Here is a 14,796-nt window from a genome sequence, read left to right as displayed (position 1 = left end):
CTTAAACAGACAAATGAAAATGTTGAGGCTTATAGAGATTTTATGAGATTTTATAAAAATTGGAAACCAATTTTTGGTCACAAGACACCTCTTTTGACATAAGATGCCTCCTTTAACATTCAAGACTAATCATGAGCATGAAAATTAAATGTAAGTATGCCCCCCACACAGTGATATATAAATATGTTTATAAATGACATAAATCATTAGTCATTTAGTTCAAGCATGACCAGAGACTGTCCTTCCTAAGGTTAATTACTATGCATAATGTGAGTCTCTGTGGTATGTTGAAAAGTAAAATTAGAGATAATTCTTCCAGAGATTATTGTGTGATTAAATGTTTTCTGATTACAGTCAAATTACCCATTCTTCCTATCTTCTGTGTGAATACAATCACAAAAATATGTGAAAGCTCTTTGTGTGCTCACAGTAATGGGGTGGGGATATTCATATACATTTACTCAATCAATTCTCATAACACCTGGGATGTGGATATGATCATTCTCACTTTAGAGATAAGGAAACAAGAACATTAGGTCCCAGGAAATGTACCCTGGATAAAAGAAGTTGCAAGTGGAAAAGGCAAGATTCCAATCAGGTCTCTCTGATTTCAAACCAATACAGTACACTTAACGGCCATGGTAGTCATTTTCAACATTGTACAGGAAACTCTGGAGACCCATGTTTTTAAGAGGATTGGGTAGATAAGAGGCCAAGGTAAAAGTGGGTATTCTTGGGGTGCACAAGAGGCCAAGGTAAAAGTGTTTGTTCTTCAATGAAAGCAGTACCTCATTTTCATTAATATTTGGAGACTGCAGTGTGTGGTACGTGTGTGTGTGTGTGTGTTTGCATCTATTGATGAAATTACTTCATATATATTTGCCTCTGAAGTACCATTAAAGTCCTTTAATTATGGTCATGTCAAAAAAGATTACTAGTTTACACTGTTTATTATCACAGAACAATGTAGAGCAAGAATTAAAAATTTTAAGGAAAAAGGTTACAAGTAAAATTTGATTTAGTCTTGGCTCTCCTCATTTTTATCTGCTTGATCTAGGGCAGGATTCTTAACTTCTCTATGTTTGTATCTCCTGCTGTGTAAAGGAAGTATGATAGTGGTAATTATTTCACAAGAATGTAGTGAGGATTAAACAACCACATTTCTGAAAAAAACCGAACACAGCAAGTGTCTACATTTGTGTTGATATAATTATTATAAAATATATATAATTACATTTTAGTTGATATTATCTTTATTATTATTCTGAACATCAGTGTCTGCAATCATTTCTTCACTTGCAAAAAAGTATGAAATAATGCTAACCACACAGGTTACTACCATGCCATGCACATAGGAATCAATCATTAAAAATATATTTATCAGCTATTATAATATTTTGGGATTTTGAAAACTTGTATTATCTATTCTTTTATAATAGCTCCTGGAGCCTTTTATTACATTCTCATAAGAAACACACTCTTCCACATTTTTGTTAACTATTATAAATGTCTGTGACTGGGCTTTCTGTCTCTGGCTGACATCCCCTTACTGAAGCTAATTCAGCTTCATCCAAGACACACAAAGGTCTTTCACAGAGTTATATCCAAGAGTCACCATTCCTCCAACCCCTGGTCATTCTTCCACTTCTATTCAGTTACCTTCCATGGTTCCCCATTTCCTAAGGGTAAAGAAGGAATTCCTAGCTTTCCATTCATAGCTTGAACATCCATTCTTTACCACTCCTTTGAAACTTAGCTGCCAGTATGATTCCTTCAAGATAGGCTCTTTATCATCTCAGATGATGAAGTGTGTCCAGATGGTCTTCAATAACTCAGAACTCACTTGCTATCTCACAAAAGGTCATGAGAATCCACTTCTCATTAAAATACAGGCTGCTACATTTACTATATGTGGAAGCTTACTAAATGCAGGGTTACATTAACATAAGGGATTTCTTTTTCAGGTCATGTAATAAAGCATAATATGAAAAAATGGAGACTAGGAACAACGTGACAGAATTTGTGCTACTGGGGCTCACAGAAAATCCAAAGATGCAGAAAATCATATTTGTTGTGTTTCTGGTCATCTACATCGTCTCTGTGGTAGGAAATGTGCTCACCGTGGTCACTATCACTGCCAGCCCATTATCGGGGTCCCCCATGTACTTTTTCCTGGCCTATCTCTCCCTCATTGATGCCTGCTATTCTTCTGTCAATACCCCCACCCTGATCATAGAGTCACTCCGTGAAAAGAAGACCATCCCATTCAATGCATGCATAATCCAAATCTTTGGGGAACATTTTTTTGGAGGTGCTGATGTCATCCTGCTTACTGTGATGGCCTATGACAGATATGTGGCCATCTGCAAGCCACTGCACTACATGACCATCATGAATCGGCGGCTATGTGGCCTGCTCATGGCAGTGGTGTGGGTGGGAGGCTTTCTTCATGCAGCCATACAGATCCTCTTTATCATCCCACTACCCTTCTGTGGCCCAAATGTCATAGATCACTTTATATGTGATCTGAATCCTTTGCTCAATCTTGCCTGCACTGATACCCACACTCTTGGGTTCTTTGTTGCTGCCAACAGTGGTTTCATCTGTGTCTTAAACTTCCTCCTCCTCATGGTCTCCTATGTGGTCATTCTGCGCTCCCTAAAGAACCACAGCTTGGAGGCGAGGCGCAAAGCCCTCTCCACCTGTGTCTCTCACATCACAGTGGTCGTCCTATTCTTTGTGCCCTGCATATTTGTGTACATGAGACCCGCAGCTACTTTATCCATTGATAAAGCTGTTGCAGTGTTCTATACTACAATAACTCCCATGTTAAATCCTTTAATCTATACCTTGAGAAATGACCAGATGAAAAATGCCATTAGGAAACTGTGTAGTAGGAATGCTAGTGTGAGTGACAAATAAATGTATCTGGAGCTCAACAGTGATTCAACTGAGGTAAAGGTCAAACAGACATGATGGATGATCTCGGCAAGGAATACCTATGACATAAAACAACAACAACAACAGCAACAACAATGACTGCTATGGATATATTTTGTTTTCAAGAGCAAAAATGGGTGCAAGAAGTGGAAAAAAAACCTTAGCTCAGGATCTCTCTTTGCATATTTGAATAATGCTAGAAAATCGGGGCTTGTTTTATGAGCTTCATTCATATGCATGGATTCATAAGCTTTCATCCTAATTTTAAAAATTAAAAATAGGGACACCTAGGTGGCTCAGCAGTTGAGCATCTGCCTTGGATCATGGCATGATCCCGGGATCTGGAATCAGGTTCCCCACAGGGAGCCTATTTCTTCCTCCACCAGTGTCTCTAAGGCCTGTCTCTGTGTGTCTCTTATGAATAAACAAATAAAATAATTTTTAAAAAAATTAAAAATATATTGGTATTGAGCAGTAGTCTTTATAACAATCCAAAGAAGTAGGCATTGCTATTATCCCCATTTTATAGGTGAGGAAACAGAAAGGGGGAATTATCAAAATAATTATACTGAAGATTCACTAATCAGAGACTACCTGATTTCTCAGACCATGCTCTTAAATGTTGTGATACAGTGCCAGACAATGATGACAGAAAGACGATTATAATTCTTACCACTTATTGAGCTAGGCTTTATGCTGGACCACATATATAATATATAGATACAAATATATATATACATATATAGATATATAATATATATCTTATACATATACATGTTAAATCATTATGTACATGTACTATATATCATAATAATATAGATGATTATATATTGTATTTCTATTAATTCATTACTTATAACTAAATTCCAAGGATATTTCAGTAATAACTCGGGTCAATTTTAGTTATCATTGTTGTGGATAATATGCCCATTGCAATATTCTGGTATGTATTTACTTTAGGAAATAAAAGTGAAGGCCCATTAACACTGATGGAGTACGTGAAGAATATGATACTTTATTTGAAAATTTACTTGTGGGCTTCAGAATCATATCATTGTCATGTCACCCATCTTATGCTGATAAGCTGTTAGAAAATGCATGACTCAAATCAAAGATCATTTCAATGTCAGATGAGAATTTCTACTTTTTAATATATATTTATACTCCATAGAGATCTTGCCTGCTACCTAGAATATTTTATACAATTAGAAAAGTGACTAGTGCATGATAAATAATAACTAAAAAATAAAACTATAAAGGAAGGTCAATAAAGTAAATAAAATGTAGAGCAAAAAATATATTGAGCTCTAGGGAATAATCTTCCTATTTTGTCTGATTTGGATTCAAGAATTCTAGCTAGATCTGTTAAACAGACCACAATTTGTTTTAACTCTGCTTAAACCATGTAATGAGAAAGAAATTGAACCTGACATTCTCATCTCGATTCAAGTAACTGAAACTGAACCTGCTCTCAGCAAGTTTACATCATATGAACATGAGTTGTCCATGTTATTCTTCTCTGTTAATTAGTTTACATTGTGGTAACATATCATCATGAAAGGATATTTTTTTTTAATTTTTATTTATTTATGATAGTCACAGAGAGAGAGAGAAAGAGAGGCAGAGACATAGGCAGAGGGAGAAGCAGGCTCCATGCACCGGGAGCCTGATGTGGGATTCGATCCCGGGTCTCTAGGATTGCGCCCTGGGCCAAAGGCAAGCGCCAAACCACTGCGCCACCCAGGGATCCCTGAAAGGATATTTTTAACAATATGTGGCTCAACCCACACACAAAACAATTTCAGGATAAATATATTCCATTTATCCCATCTATCCATCACCCATTAATCAATAGCAACATCTTGAGTCTGAAGAATAATATATCAGAAACACTGATGATTGTGGGGCTTCAGTGCTAAATAGAGGAACCTGGGTCTTGCCTTCACAGAGCTTCACATCCACTGAGAGAAACCCAGAGGAAAACAGAAAATGACAACACCCTGTTATAAAGGGTAAGGTAGTGGCAGCACAAAGTGCTAGGAAAGGATGAATTAGGGACATACAAGAAAGGTTCAGGAAATGTTCCAAGAGGAAAGGACATATGAAATGGAATTTCAAACTGGAAATCAAGTCAGCAGAGTGAATATGTACACTTCAGTTGGAGTAGGAGCATTCCTAAGAAAGAGAATACATTACAAAGGCCAGGGGGTGAAAATCAGTATGCAGGAATCCTGGTGAATGCAGTGTGACTATAGGTGTTAATATATCTATAAATTCAACATCATTTATTAAACTCTCACCATGTACACCAGGCAGTGTGCTACAAAATGAACCAACCTATATGGGTAAATAGCAGGACATGAACCTGGTGAGACCAGAACAGGGAAGATGCAGAAGGGTCTCATGATCACGTTAAAGCCTACTGCACAATATCATGGGGCAAACATTGGAAGGCTTTTTGAACCAATGAGTGACGCAGCTGGATTCGAGCTTGAGATGATAGCTGTAAGGATTATCAGTGTGGGAAATGGATTGAAGGGAACAAGAGTGGCAGCAGAATGTTACTGTCATGATGTGGGTGTGAAAGGAGCCTGAACTCTGGTGGTGCCAGTGACGGTGTTGAAGGTGGTAGGTACTGCTGAGTCCGGCTCCACTTCCTTCACTCCTCCAGTGTCTTAGCTCTGTGTCTGGGCTACAAACAGCTCAGAGCTCAAAGCCCCACCTTCTCTGTACATTTGCACCAGAACAAAATTATAGGCTATACCCACCATTGTGGGACACGGTAGCAGCCAATAGACATCAGGCTGGTTCCTTTGCCTCGGGGTGGAGCCAGTCCTGTATCACGGTGTATACCCTAGATTCCTGTGGCATCAGGCTGAAGTCAATCCCCAGATGGGGCCACACACTTCTTCCTATATTGTAGTAGCTTCCCTCAACCCTTCTCCTTATAAATCACTTTCATGAGAATCCCCATCTCAAGAGTATGCATTTGGGAACCCAACTTAACACAGAGACATAGGAAACTTTAAGAAATATCTAAGTATATAAACAGAAGAACTTGACAAATAGGATGAAGATTTGATAAAGAAGTCATGAATGAAAACCAGACTCTTCTTTAAATTACTGGGAGGAGGGCAGCCCTGGTGGCGCAGCGGTTTAGTGCTGCCTACAGCCCAGGGTGTGGTCCTGGAGACCTGGGATGGAGTCCCACATCGGGCTCCTTGCATGGAGCCTGCTTCTCCCTCTGCCTGTGTCTCTGCCTCTCTCTCTGTATGTCTCTCATGAATAAATAAAATCATAAATAAATAAATAAATAAATTACTGGGAGGAGGTTAGAACAGAGAAAATGAGTCTTTTTTTGACAGCTCAAGTGGTTTCTACCTCTTTGTACTAAAGGGTTAATGTTGAATTGCCTAAGAAAATGTAATGTTCCCCCTCCAAGGCAGGTGACCTGAGAGAAAGGGCTGATATTCCTCAGGACTCACTCCCACCATCCTCTTTGCTCCTACACCTATAACAAGACACAAAACACAACAACCTTTAATAGTGAGGTACAAAGTGTAACTCATGAACACAGTACACCCCAAAATAAATGTTTTCTAATGTATGAAGAAAAACATTGGATAATCATGAAATAAAGTTCAATCAAGCCAAATTTCTTGATATTGGTTCACTAAGCAGAGATTCTTCATTTAACGTTATAGCTGGGGGACTGAGGTAAAGCTAATGGTATATCTGCTTGGTTGGTGGCTAAAGCATGAATCTAAAGGGGGCCCAGTGTAAGGAAAGTAAAAATGCCAGATTTGCCTTGATTTAATGTAGAGGGACACATTGAAAGATATGGGGATATCGGAATGTTAGAATGGATTGTCATAAAAAAATATGGCTTGTCATTTCAGGGAGGGACAAGAAGACATACCTTTCTTTTAAAAATTTATTTATTTATTCATGAGAGACACAGAAAGAGAGGCAGAGACATAGGCAGAGGAAGAAGCAGGCTCCCTGCAGGGATCCAAATGCAAGACCCAAAATGGGGACCCCAGTTCATACCCTGAGCTGAAGGCAGACCCTATACCACTGAGCCACCCAGATGTCCCTAGGTGTCATACCTTTCATCATGACCAGAGAAATAAAATTTCAGGCTAGTCCCAGCATCTTTGAAAAACTCTCTGATCACTGTTGTCTGTAGGCCAGACCTTTAGTGTTGCTAAACTGGAAAATCCCAATGCAATAGGAGTGTTTTGATGCCAGATAACAGTTACCAAGTGGTAGCACTGAAGCTTCTTAAAGGCAAGGTAGGCATGCTTTCCATTAAGGACAGAAGAATCAAAATAACAATCAGAATAATTAATACAAGCAGATTTACAGTGCTGGCTCTGTCATGTTGGTGTTCCTAGAAGTGAAATAGAGAAGAAAATTATATAAGCCTTGATCTGTGTTAGCAAAAATGTACAGGTTAAGTAAACTTAATCATAAAAGAGAGATTCATGGGATCCTTGGGTGGCTCAGCGATTTAGCGCCTGCCTTCAGCCCAGAGCGCGATCCTGGAGTCCCAGGATTGAGTCCCACATTGAGCTCCCTGCATGGAGCCTGCTTCTCTCTCTGCCTGTGTCTCTGCCTTTCTCTCTCTTTGTGTGTCTCTCGTGAATAAACAAAATCTTAAAAAAATAAAAAGAGAGAGATTAGTGATCTTGCAATTAATTCCCAGATGGAACCAGTTTATAAACTCAAAATTCCTAGAATAAAGGGAAGATTGAATCCCCTTGAGGAAGCACCCTGGGACATTGCTAAAAATGTATATATTAATCTTTTTCACCACATCCCCCAAATGAGGCCTATGGCCTTTTTGTCTGTCAATTTGTACACTGAGGAATAGAAAAATATCTAGAACTTCAAGGACTGCTGGACACTGGTTGTGACCTGAAACTGATTCCAGGAAACCCAGAACAACAGTGTTCCCCTAGACAGAGCAGGAGTTTCCAGAGGACAGGTGGTCATTGGAGTTTTAGCTCAGGCTTAGTTTGCAATGGGTCCAGTAGGACACTGGACTCATTCTTTGGTACTTCTCCATCTTCAGAATGCATAATCTGAAGAGATATACTTTGCAACTGGCAAACTTGCAATGTGACATGCAGATTGGGGGCTATTATGGTGAAAGCCAAATGGAAACCTCTAGAATTGCCTCTACCTAGGAAAAGAGTAAAGAATAGTAAAGAAAAAGCAATACCACATCCCTGGAGGAATCATGGTGATTAGAGCCACCATCAAGGGCTTGAAAGAATAGAGGTAGTGACTCATTTTAGACAGAAGGACACCTACAGCCTGAAAATAAAAGGTTGGATAACCATTTACCATTCAAATGGTCCTCAAGAGTAAGCAGGGGTAGCCATCGTTATATCAGATAAACTAAAATTTACCCCAAAGACTGTAGTGAGAGATGAAGAGGGACACTATATCATACTTAAAGGATCTATCCAACAAGAGGACTTAACAATCCTCAATATATATGCCCCGAATATGGGAGCTGCCAAATATATCAATCAATTAATAAGCAAAGTTAAGACATGCTTAGATAATAATACATTTATATTTGGTGACTTCAATTTAGCGCTTTCTACTCTCAATAGGTCTTCTAAACACAACATCTTCAAAGAAACGAGAGCTTTAAATGGTACACTGGACCAGATCGATTTCACAGATATCTACAGAACATTACATCCAAACTCAACTGAATACACATTCTTCTCAAGTGCACATGGAACTTTCTCCAGAAGAGACCACATACTGGGCCACAAATCAGTTCTTAATTGATACCAAAAGATTGGGATCATCCCCTGTATATTCTCAGACCATAATGCCTTGAAATTAGAACTAAATTACAACAAGAAGTTTGGAAGGACTTCAAACACGTGGAGGTTAAGGACCATCCTGTTAAAAGATGAAAGGGTCAACCAGGAAATTAAGGAAGAATTAAAAAGATTCATGAAAACTAATGAGAATATAGACACAACCATTCAAAATCCTTGGGATACAGCAAAAGCAGTCCTGAGGGGGAAATACATCGCAGTACAAGCATCCATTCAAAAAATGGAAAGAACTCAAATACAAAAGCTCACCTTACACATAAAGGAGCTAGAGAAAAAACAGCAAATAGATGCTACACACAGCAGAAGAAGAGAGTTAATAAAGATTCGAGCAGAACTCAACAAAATCGAGACCAGAAGACCTGTGGAACAGATCAATAAAACCAGGAGTTGGTTCTTTGAAAGAATTAATAAGAGAGATAAACCATTAGCCAGCCTTATTAAAGTGAAGAGAGAGAAGACTCAAATTAATAAAATCATGAATGAGAAAAGAAAGATCATTACCAACACCAAGGAAATACAAACGATTTTAAAAACATATTATGAACAGCTATACGCCAATAAATTAGGCAATCTAGAAGAAATGGACGCATTCCTGGAAAGCCACAAACTACCAAAATGGGAACAGGAAGAAATAGAAAACCTGAACAGGCCAATAACCAGGGAGGAAATTGAAGCAGTCATCAAAAACCTCCCAAGACACAAAAGTCCAGGGCCAGATGGCTTCCCAGGGGAATTCTATCAAATGTTTAAAGAAGAAAGAGTACCTATTCTACTAAAGCTGTTCAGAAAGATAGAAAGGGGCGGAATACTTCCAAACTCGTTCTATGAGGCCAGCATCACCTTAATTCCAAAACCAGACAAAGACCCCACCAAAAAGGAGAATTACAGACCAATATCCCCAATGAACATGGATGCCAAAATTATCAACAAGATACTACCCAATAAGATCCAACAGTACATTAAGAAAATTATTCACCATGACCAAATAGGATTTATCCCTGGGACACAAGGCTGGTTCAACACTCATAAAACAATCAATATGATTCATCATATCAGCAAGAGAAAAACCAAGAACCATATGATCCTCTCATTAGATGCAGAGAAAGCATTTGACAAAATACAGCATCCATTCCTTATCAAAACTCTTCAGAGTATATGGATTGAGGAAACATTCCTCAACATCTTAAAAGTCATCTACAAAAAGCCCACAACAAATATAATGCTCAGTGGGGAAGCACTGGGAGCCTTTCCCCTAAGATCAGGAACAAGACAGGGATGTCCACTCTCACCACTGCTATTCAACATAGTACTGGAAGTCCTAGCCTCAGCAATCAGACAACAAAAAGACATTAAAGACATTCAAATTGGCAAAGAAGAAGTCAAACTCTCCCTCTTCACCGATGACATGATACTCTACATAGAAAACCCAAAAGCCTCCACCCCAAGATTGCTAGAACTCATACAGCAATTTGGTAGCGTGGCAGGATACAAAATCAATACCCAGAAATCAGTGGCATTTCTATACACTAACAATGAGACTGAAGAAAGAGAAATTAAGGAGTCCATCCCATTTACAATTGCACCCAAAGCATAAGATACCTAGGAATAAACCTAACCAAAGAGGTAATGGATCTATACCCTAAAATCTATAGAACACTTCTGAAAGAAATTGAGGAAGACGCAAAGAGAGGGAAAAATATTCCATGCTCATGGATTGGCAGAATTAATATTGTGAAAATGTCAATGTTACCCAGGGCAATTTACACGTTTAATGCAATCCCTATCAAAATATGGACTGTCTTCAGAGAGTTGGAACAAATTATTTTAAGATTTGTGTGGAATCAGAAAAGACCCCAAATAGCCAGGGGAATTTTAAAACAGAAAACCATAGCTGGGAGCATCACAAAGCCGGATTTCAGGTTGTACTACAAAGCTTTGGTCATCAAGACAGTGTGGTACTGGCACAAAAACAGACACATAGATCAATGGAACCGAATAGAGAATCCAGAAGTGGAACCTCAACTTTATGGTCAACTAATATTTGATACAGGAGGAAAGATTATCCACTGGAAGAAAGACAGTCTCATCAATAAATGGTGCTGGGAAAATTGGACATCCACATGTAGAAGAATGAAACTAGACCACTCTCTTTCACCATACACAAACATAAACTCAAAATGGATGTAAGATCTAAATGTGAGACAAGATTCCATCAAAATTCTAGAGGAGAACACAGGCAACACCCTTTTTGAACTCAGCCACAGTAACTTCTTGCAAGATACATCCACGAAGGCAAAAGAAACAAAAGTAAAAATGAACTATTGGGACTTCATCAAGATAAGAAGCTTTTGCACAGCAAAGGATACAGTCAACAAAACTAAAAGACAACCTACAGAATGGGAGAAGATATTTGCAAATGACCTATCAGATAAAGGGCTAGTTTCCAAAATCTATAAAGAACTTATTAAACTCAACACCAAAGAAACAAACAATCCAATCATGAAATGGGCAAAAGACATGAACAGAAATCTCACAGAGGAAGACATAAACATGGCCAATACACACATGAGAAAATGCTCGGCATCACTTGCCATCAGAGAAATACAAATCAAAACCACAATGAGATACCACCTCACACCAGTCAGAATGGGGAAAATTAACAAGGCAGAAAACCACAAATGTTGGAGAGGATGCGGAGAAAAGGGAACCCTCTTACACTGTGGGTGGGAATGTGAAATGATGCAGCCACTCTGGAAAACTGTGTGGAGTTTCCTCAAGGAGTTAAAAATAGACCTGCCCTGACCCAGCAATTGCACTGCTGGGGATTTACCCCAAAGATTCAGATGCAACGAAACGCCGGGACACCTGCACCCTGATGTTTCTAGCAGCAATGTCCACAATAGCCAAACTGTGGAAGGAGCCTCGGTGTCCATCGAAAGATGAATGGATAAAGATGTGGTTTATGGATACAGTGGAATATTACTCAGCCATTAGAAACAACAAATACCCACCATTTGCTTCAACGTGGATGGAACTGGAAGCTGTTATGCTGAGTGAAATAAGTCAATTGGAGAAGGACAAACATTATATGTTCTCATTCATTTGGGGAATATAAATAATAGTGAAAGGGAATAGAAGGGATGGGAGAAGATATGGGTAGGAAATATCAGAAAGGGAGACAGAACATAAGGACTCCTAACTCTGGGAAACGAACTAGGGGTAGTGGAACGGGAGGAGGGCGGGGGGTGGGGGTGAATGGGTGACGGGCACTGAGGGGGGCACTTGACGGGATGAGCACTGGGTGTTATTCTGTATGTTGGCAAATTGAACACCAATAAAAAATAAATTTATTATTTAAAAAAATTAATAATACACTCTCTACTAATTTGAACTTAATAAAAAAAAATTCTCTTTTAAGGAAAAGTGTATGTTGGTCCAACTATCCCTTCTGATTCCAAAAGATGTACAATACCCATTAGGTATCTTGGATAGGGAAGGCAATCCAAGAATCCAAGAGTCTTCATTTGGATATTTTACCCTGGTCTATTTATTAAGTTCCTCAAAATGCTGCTAATTTTTTTTTTAATATTTTTTTCTTTGTTTATTTATGATAGTCACAGAGAGAGAGAGAGAGAGAGAGAGAGAGAGAGAGAGAGGCAGAGACACAGGCAGAGGGAGAAGCAGGCTCCATGCACCGGGAGCCCAACATGGGATTCGATCCCGGGTCTCCAGGATCACGCCCTGAGCCAAAGGCAGGCGCCAAACCACTGCGCCACCCAGGGATCCCCAAAATGCTGCTAATTTGAGTGGAGCTCAGAAAAAAAGAAATGTCTCTGTCTCAAGTCGAGACTGTGGTGTAAGCTACTATTCCACATGGGTGCTATGATTCAGCACATCCAATGGTGCTTGATATGTCAATGGTAGAAAGGGATGCTGCTGGAGTCTTTGGCAGTCCTCCATGTATGAACTGCAGGGCAGGCCCTTAGGATTTTGGAGCAAATTCCTGACGTCCTCTATAGGCAACTACTCTCCTTTTGAGAAATTGCTCTTGCCTGCTACTGGGCCTTGGTAGAGACTAAACACTTAACCATAGGTCACCATTTCTCCCTGAAACCTAACTACTCATCTTGAACGTGGTGTTTTCTAACCCCCAAAACCATAAAATTGGGTCTGTCGTGTAACAGTCCTTTATCAAATAGAAGAGTCTTCATTTATATATGATTTTGCCTTCCATGGTTGCTATTACCTGAAGTTCAGAAGCAGATGATCCTTCTGAGATATGTTCAGAAGTTCTTTAGTGGCATAATGCTACCTCACCATGTCATATGTTATTATGAATAACATAGCACTTCATCTCACTAGGACAGCATTTTGTCATCTCACATTATCATAAGAAGGAAGGTGAGTACAGTACAATCCAGGCATTTTGATAGAGACAAAGACCATATTCACATAATTTTTATTACTATACTGTTGTGGGTTTTTATATTTTATTATTGTTGTTATTAATCTCTTACTGTGCCTAGTTTATAAATTAAACATCATCACAAGTATGTATGTATAGAAAAGCATAGTATATATAGGATTCAGTACTCTACACAGTTGCAGACATCCACCTAGGATCTTGAAACACATCCCTTCACACCAATATAAGGACTGATTACCATATATGTGATCTGGCCCAAGCAAGAACTGCAGAAAATTCATATGAAGAAGTGGCCAAATGCTCACAGTCTCTACTTTTTGCTATGATACCATCTCTCTCCCTGACTGAGCCCAAAACCTCATTGGGAGATCACTTTATTAAACTGACAGAAGAGGAAAAGATTTGGGTTTGGTATAAAGAAAGCTCAGCAGTGATATGTGGGTACAGCTCAAAAGTGAATAGATGTAGCACTACAGCCCCATTCTGAAAAATCCACAAAGGTCTGTAGTGAAGGGCAATTCTTTCAATGGGGAGAACTTTAAGCAATGCACCTGGTGTTCACTTCCTTGGAAAGAGAAATAGCCAGATGTAACAATGTATACTGATTCATGTGTTTGGGCCATGCCACGGATTTAGTTGAATGATCAGGGACATGAAGAAAACACTATTGGAAAATTGGTAACAACAAGAAAATTTGAGGAAGAGATATATTTACATGCCTTTCTGAATCAGTAAAAACACACAAGATATTTATGTCTCCCGTGAATGCTCATCAAAGAATGATCAGCTGAGGAGGATTTTCATTTTAATTTTAACTTGATTAGTGGATAGAGTGACACATTTCGTGCATACTACTCAGCCTCCTTACCTACCACTTCTCTCATCACCCATTGGGCTCATGAACAAAGTGGCCCTGGTGGCAGGCATGGAGGTTGTACAGGAGTTCAACAATATGGAGTTCACTGACCAAAGTTATCCTTACCATGACCACTGCTAAGTGCCCAATCTTCCAGCAGCAAAAGCAAGCCCCCCATAGGACATGATTCCATGGCATGATGAGTCTGGTTATAGGTTCATTACATTGTTGCTTCCATAATAGAAGTGCAGTAGCTAATGGCATAGAGACTTTCTTTGGATACAGATTTGCCTTCTCTACATGCAACTCTTCTGCCAAAACTACCATCCAAGGACGTAGAGAACTTTTAATCGACCATTACTGTATTGCACACAGCATTGCATCTGATCAATTAACTCACTTCACAGCCAATGCAGTGTCACAGTGGTCCCATGCTCATGGAATTCACTGGTCTTACTATATTTCACACTACCTTGAAGCAATTGGCCTGATAAGATGGTGCAGTGAACTTTTGCAGAATTAGTTATACTACCAGCTAAGTAGCAATACTTTCCAGGGCTGGAGCAAGCATCTTCAGATCTCTGGAAGGCCATATATGCTCTGGATCAGCACTCATTACCTGTTGTTCTTCCTCCCAAATAAAGTTCTGTAACCAATAGATAGAAATGGAAGAGGCACCACTCATATTACCTGAGTGACCCACCAGC

At 39.2% G+C, this 14,796-nt stretch overlaps 1 protein-coding gene across 1 annotated transcript; it reads left to right on the top strand.

Annotated features, from left to right (window-relative positions):
- Positions 1-1,992: 1,992 nt before the first annotated feature.
- On the top strand, positions 1,993-2,922 carry LOC112912602 (olfactory receptor 4C46-like). The gene has a single exon (XM_025989274.1). The coding sequence runs from the start codon at positions 1,993-1,995 to the stop codon at positions 2,920-2,922; it is 930 nt and encodes a 309-aa protein (XP_025845059.1).
- Positions 2,923-14,796: the final 11,874 nt, after the last annotated feature.

This window comes from Vulpes vulpes, chromosome 5, assembly GCF_048418805.1.
Source record: "Vulpes vulpes isolate BD-2025 chromosome 5, VulVul3, whole genome shotgun sequence".
Taxonomy (NCBI): domain Eukaryota; kingdom Metazoa; phylum Chordata; class Mammalia; order Carnivora; family Canidae; genus Vulpes; species Vulpes vulpes.
This window is presented reverse-complemented; position numbering and strand designations above follow the sequence as displayed.

Excerpts from the sequence above, each read along its gene's own strand:
- LOC112912602 (XM_025989274.1), top strand. The coding sequence starts at position 1,993 with ATGGAGACTAGGAACAACGTGACAGAATTTGTGCTACTGGGGCTCACA.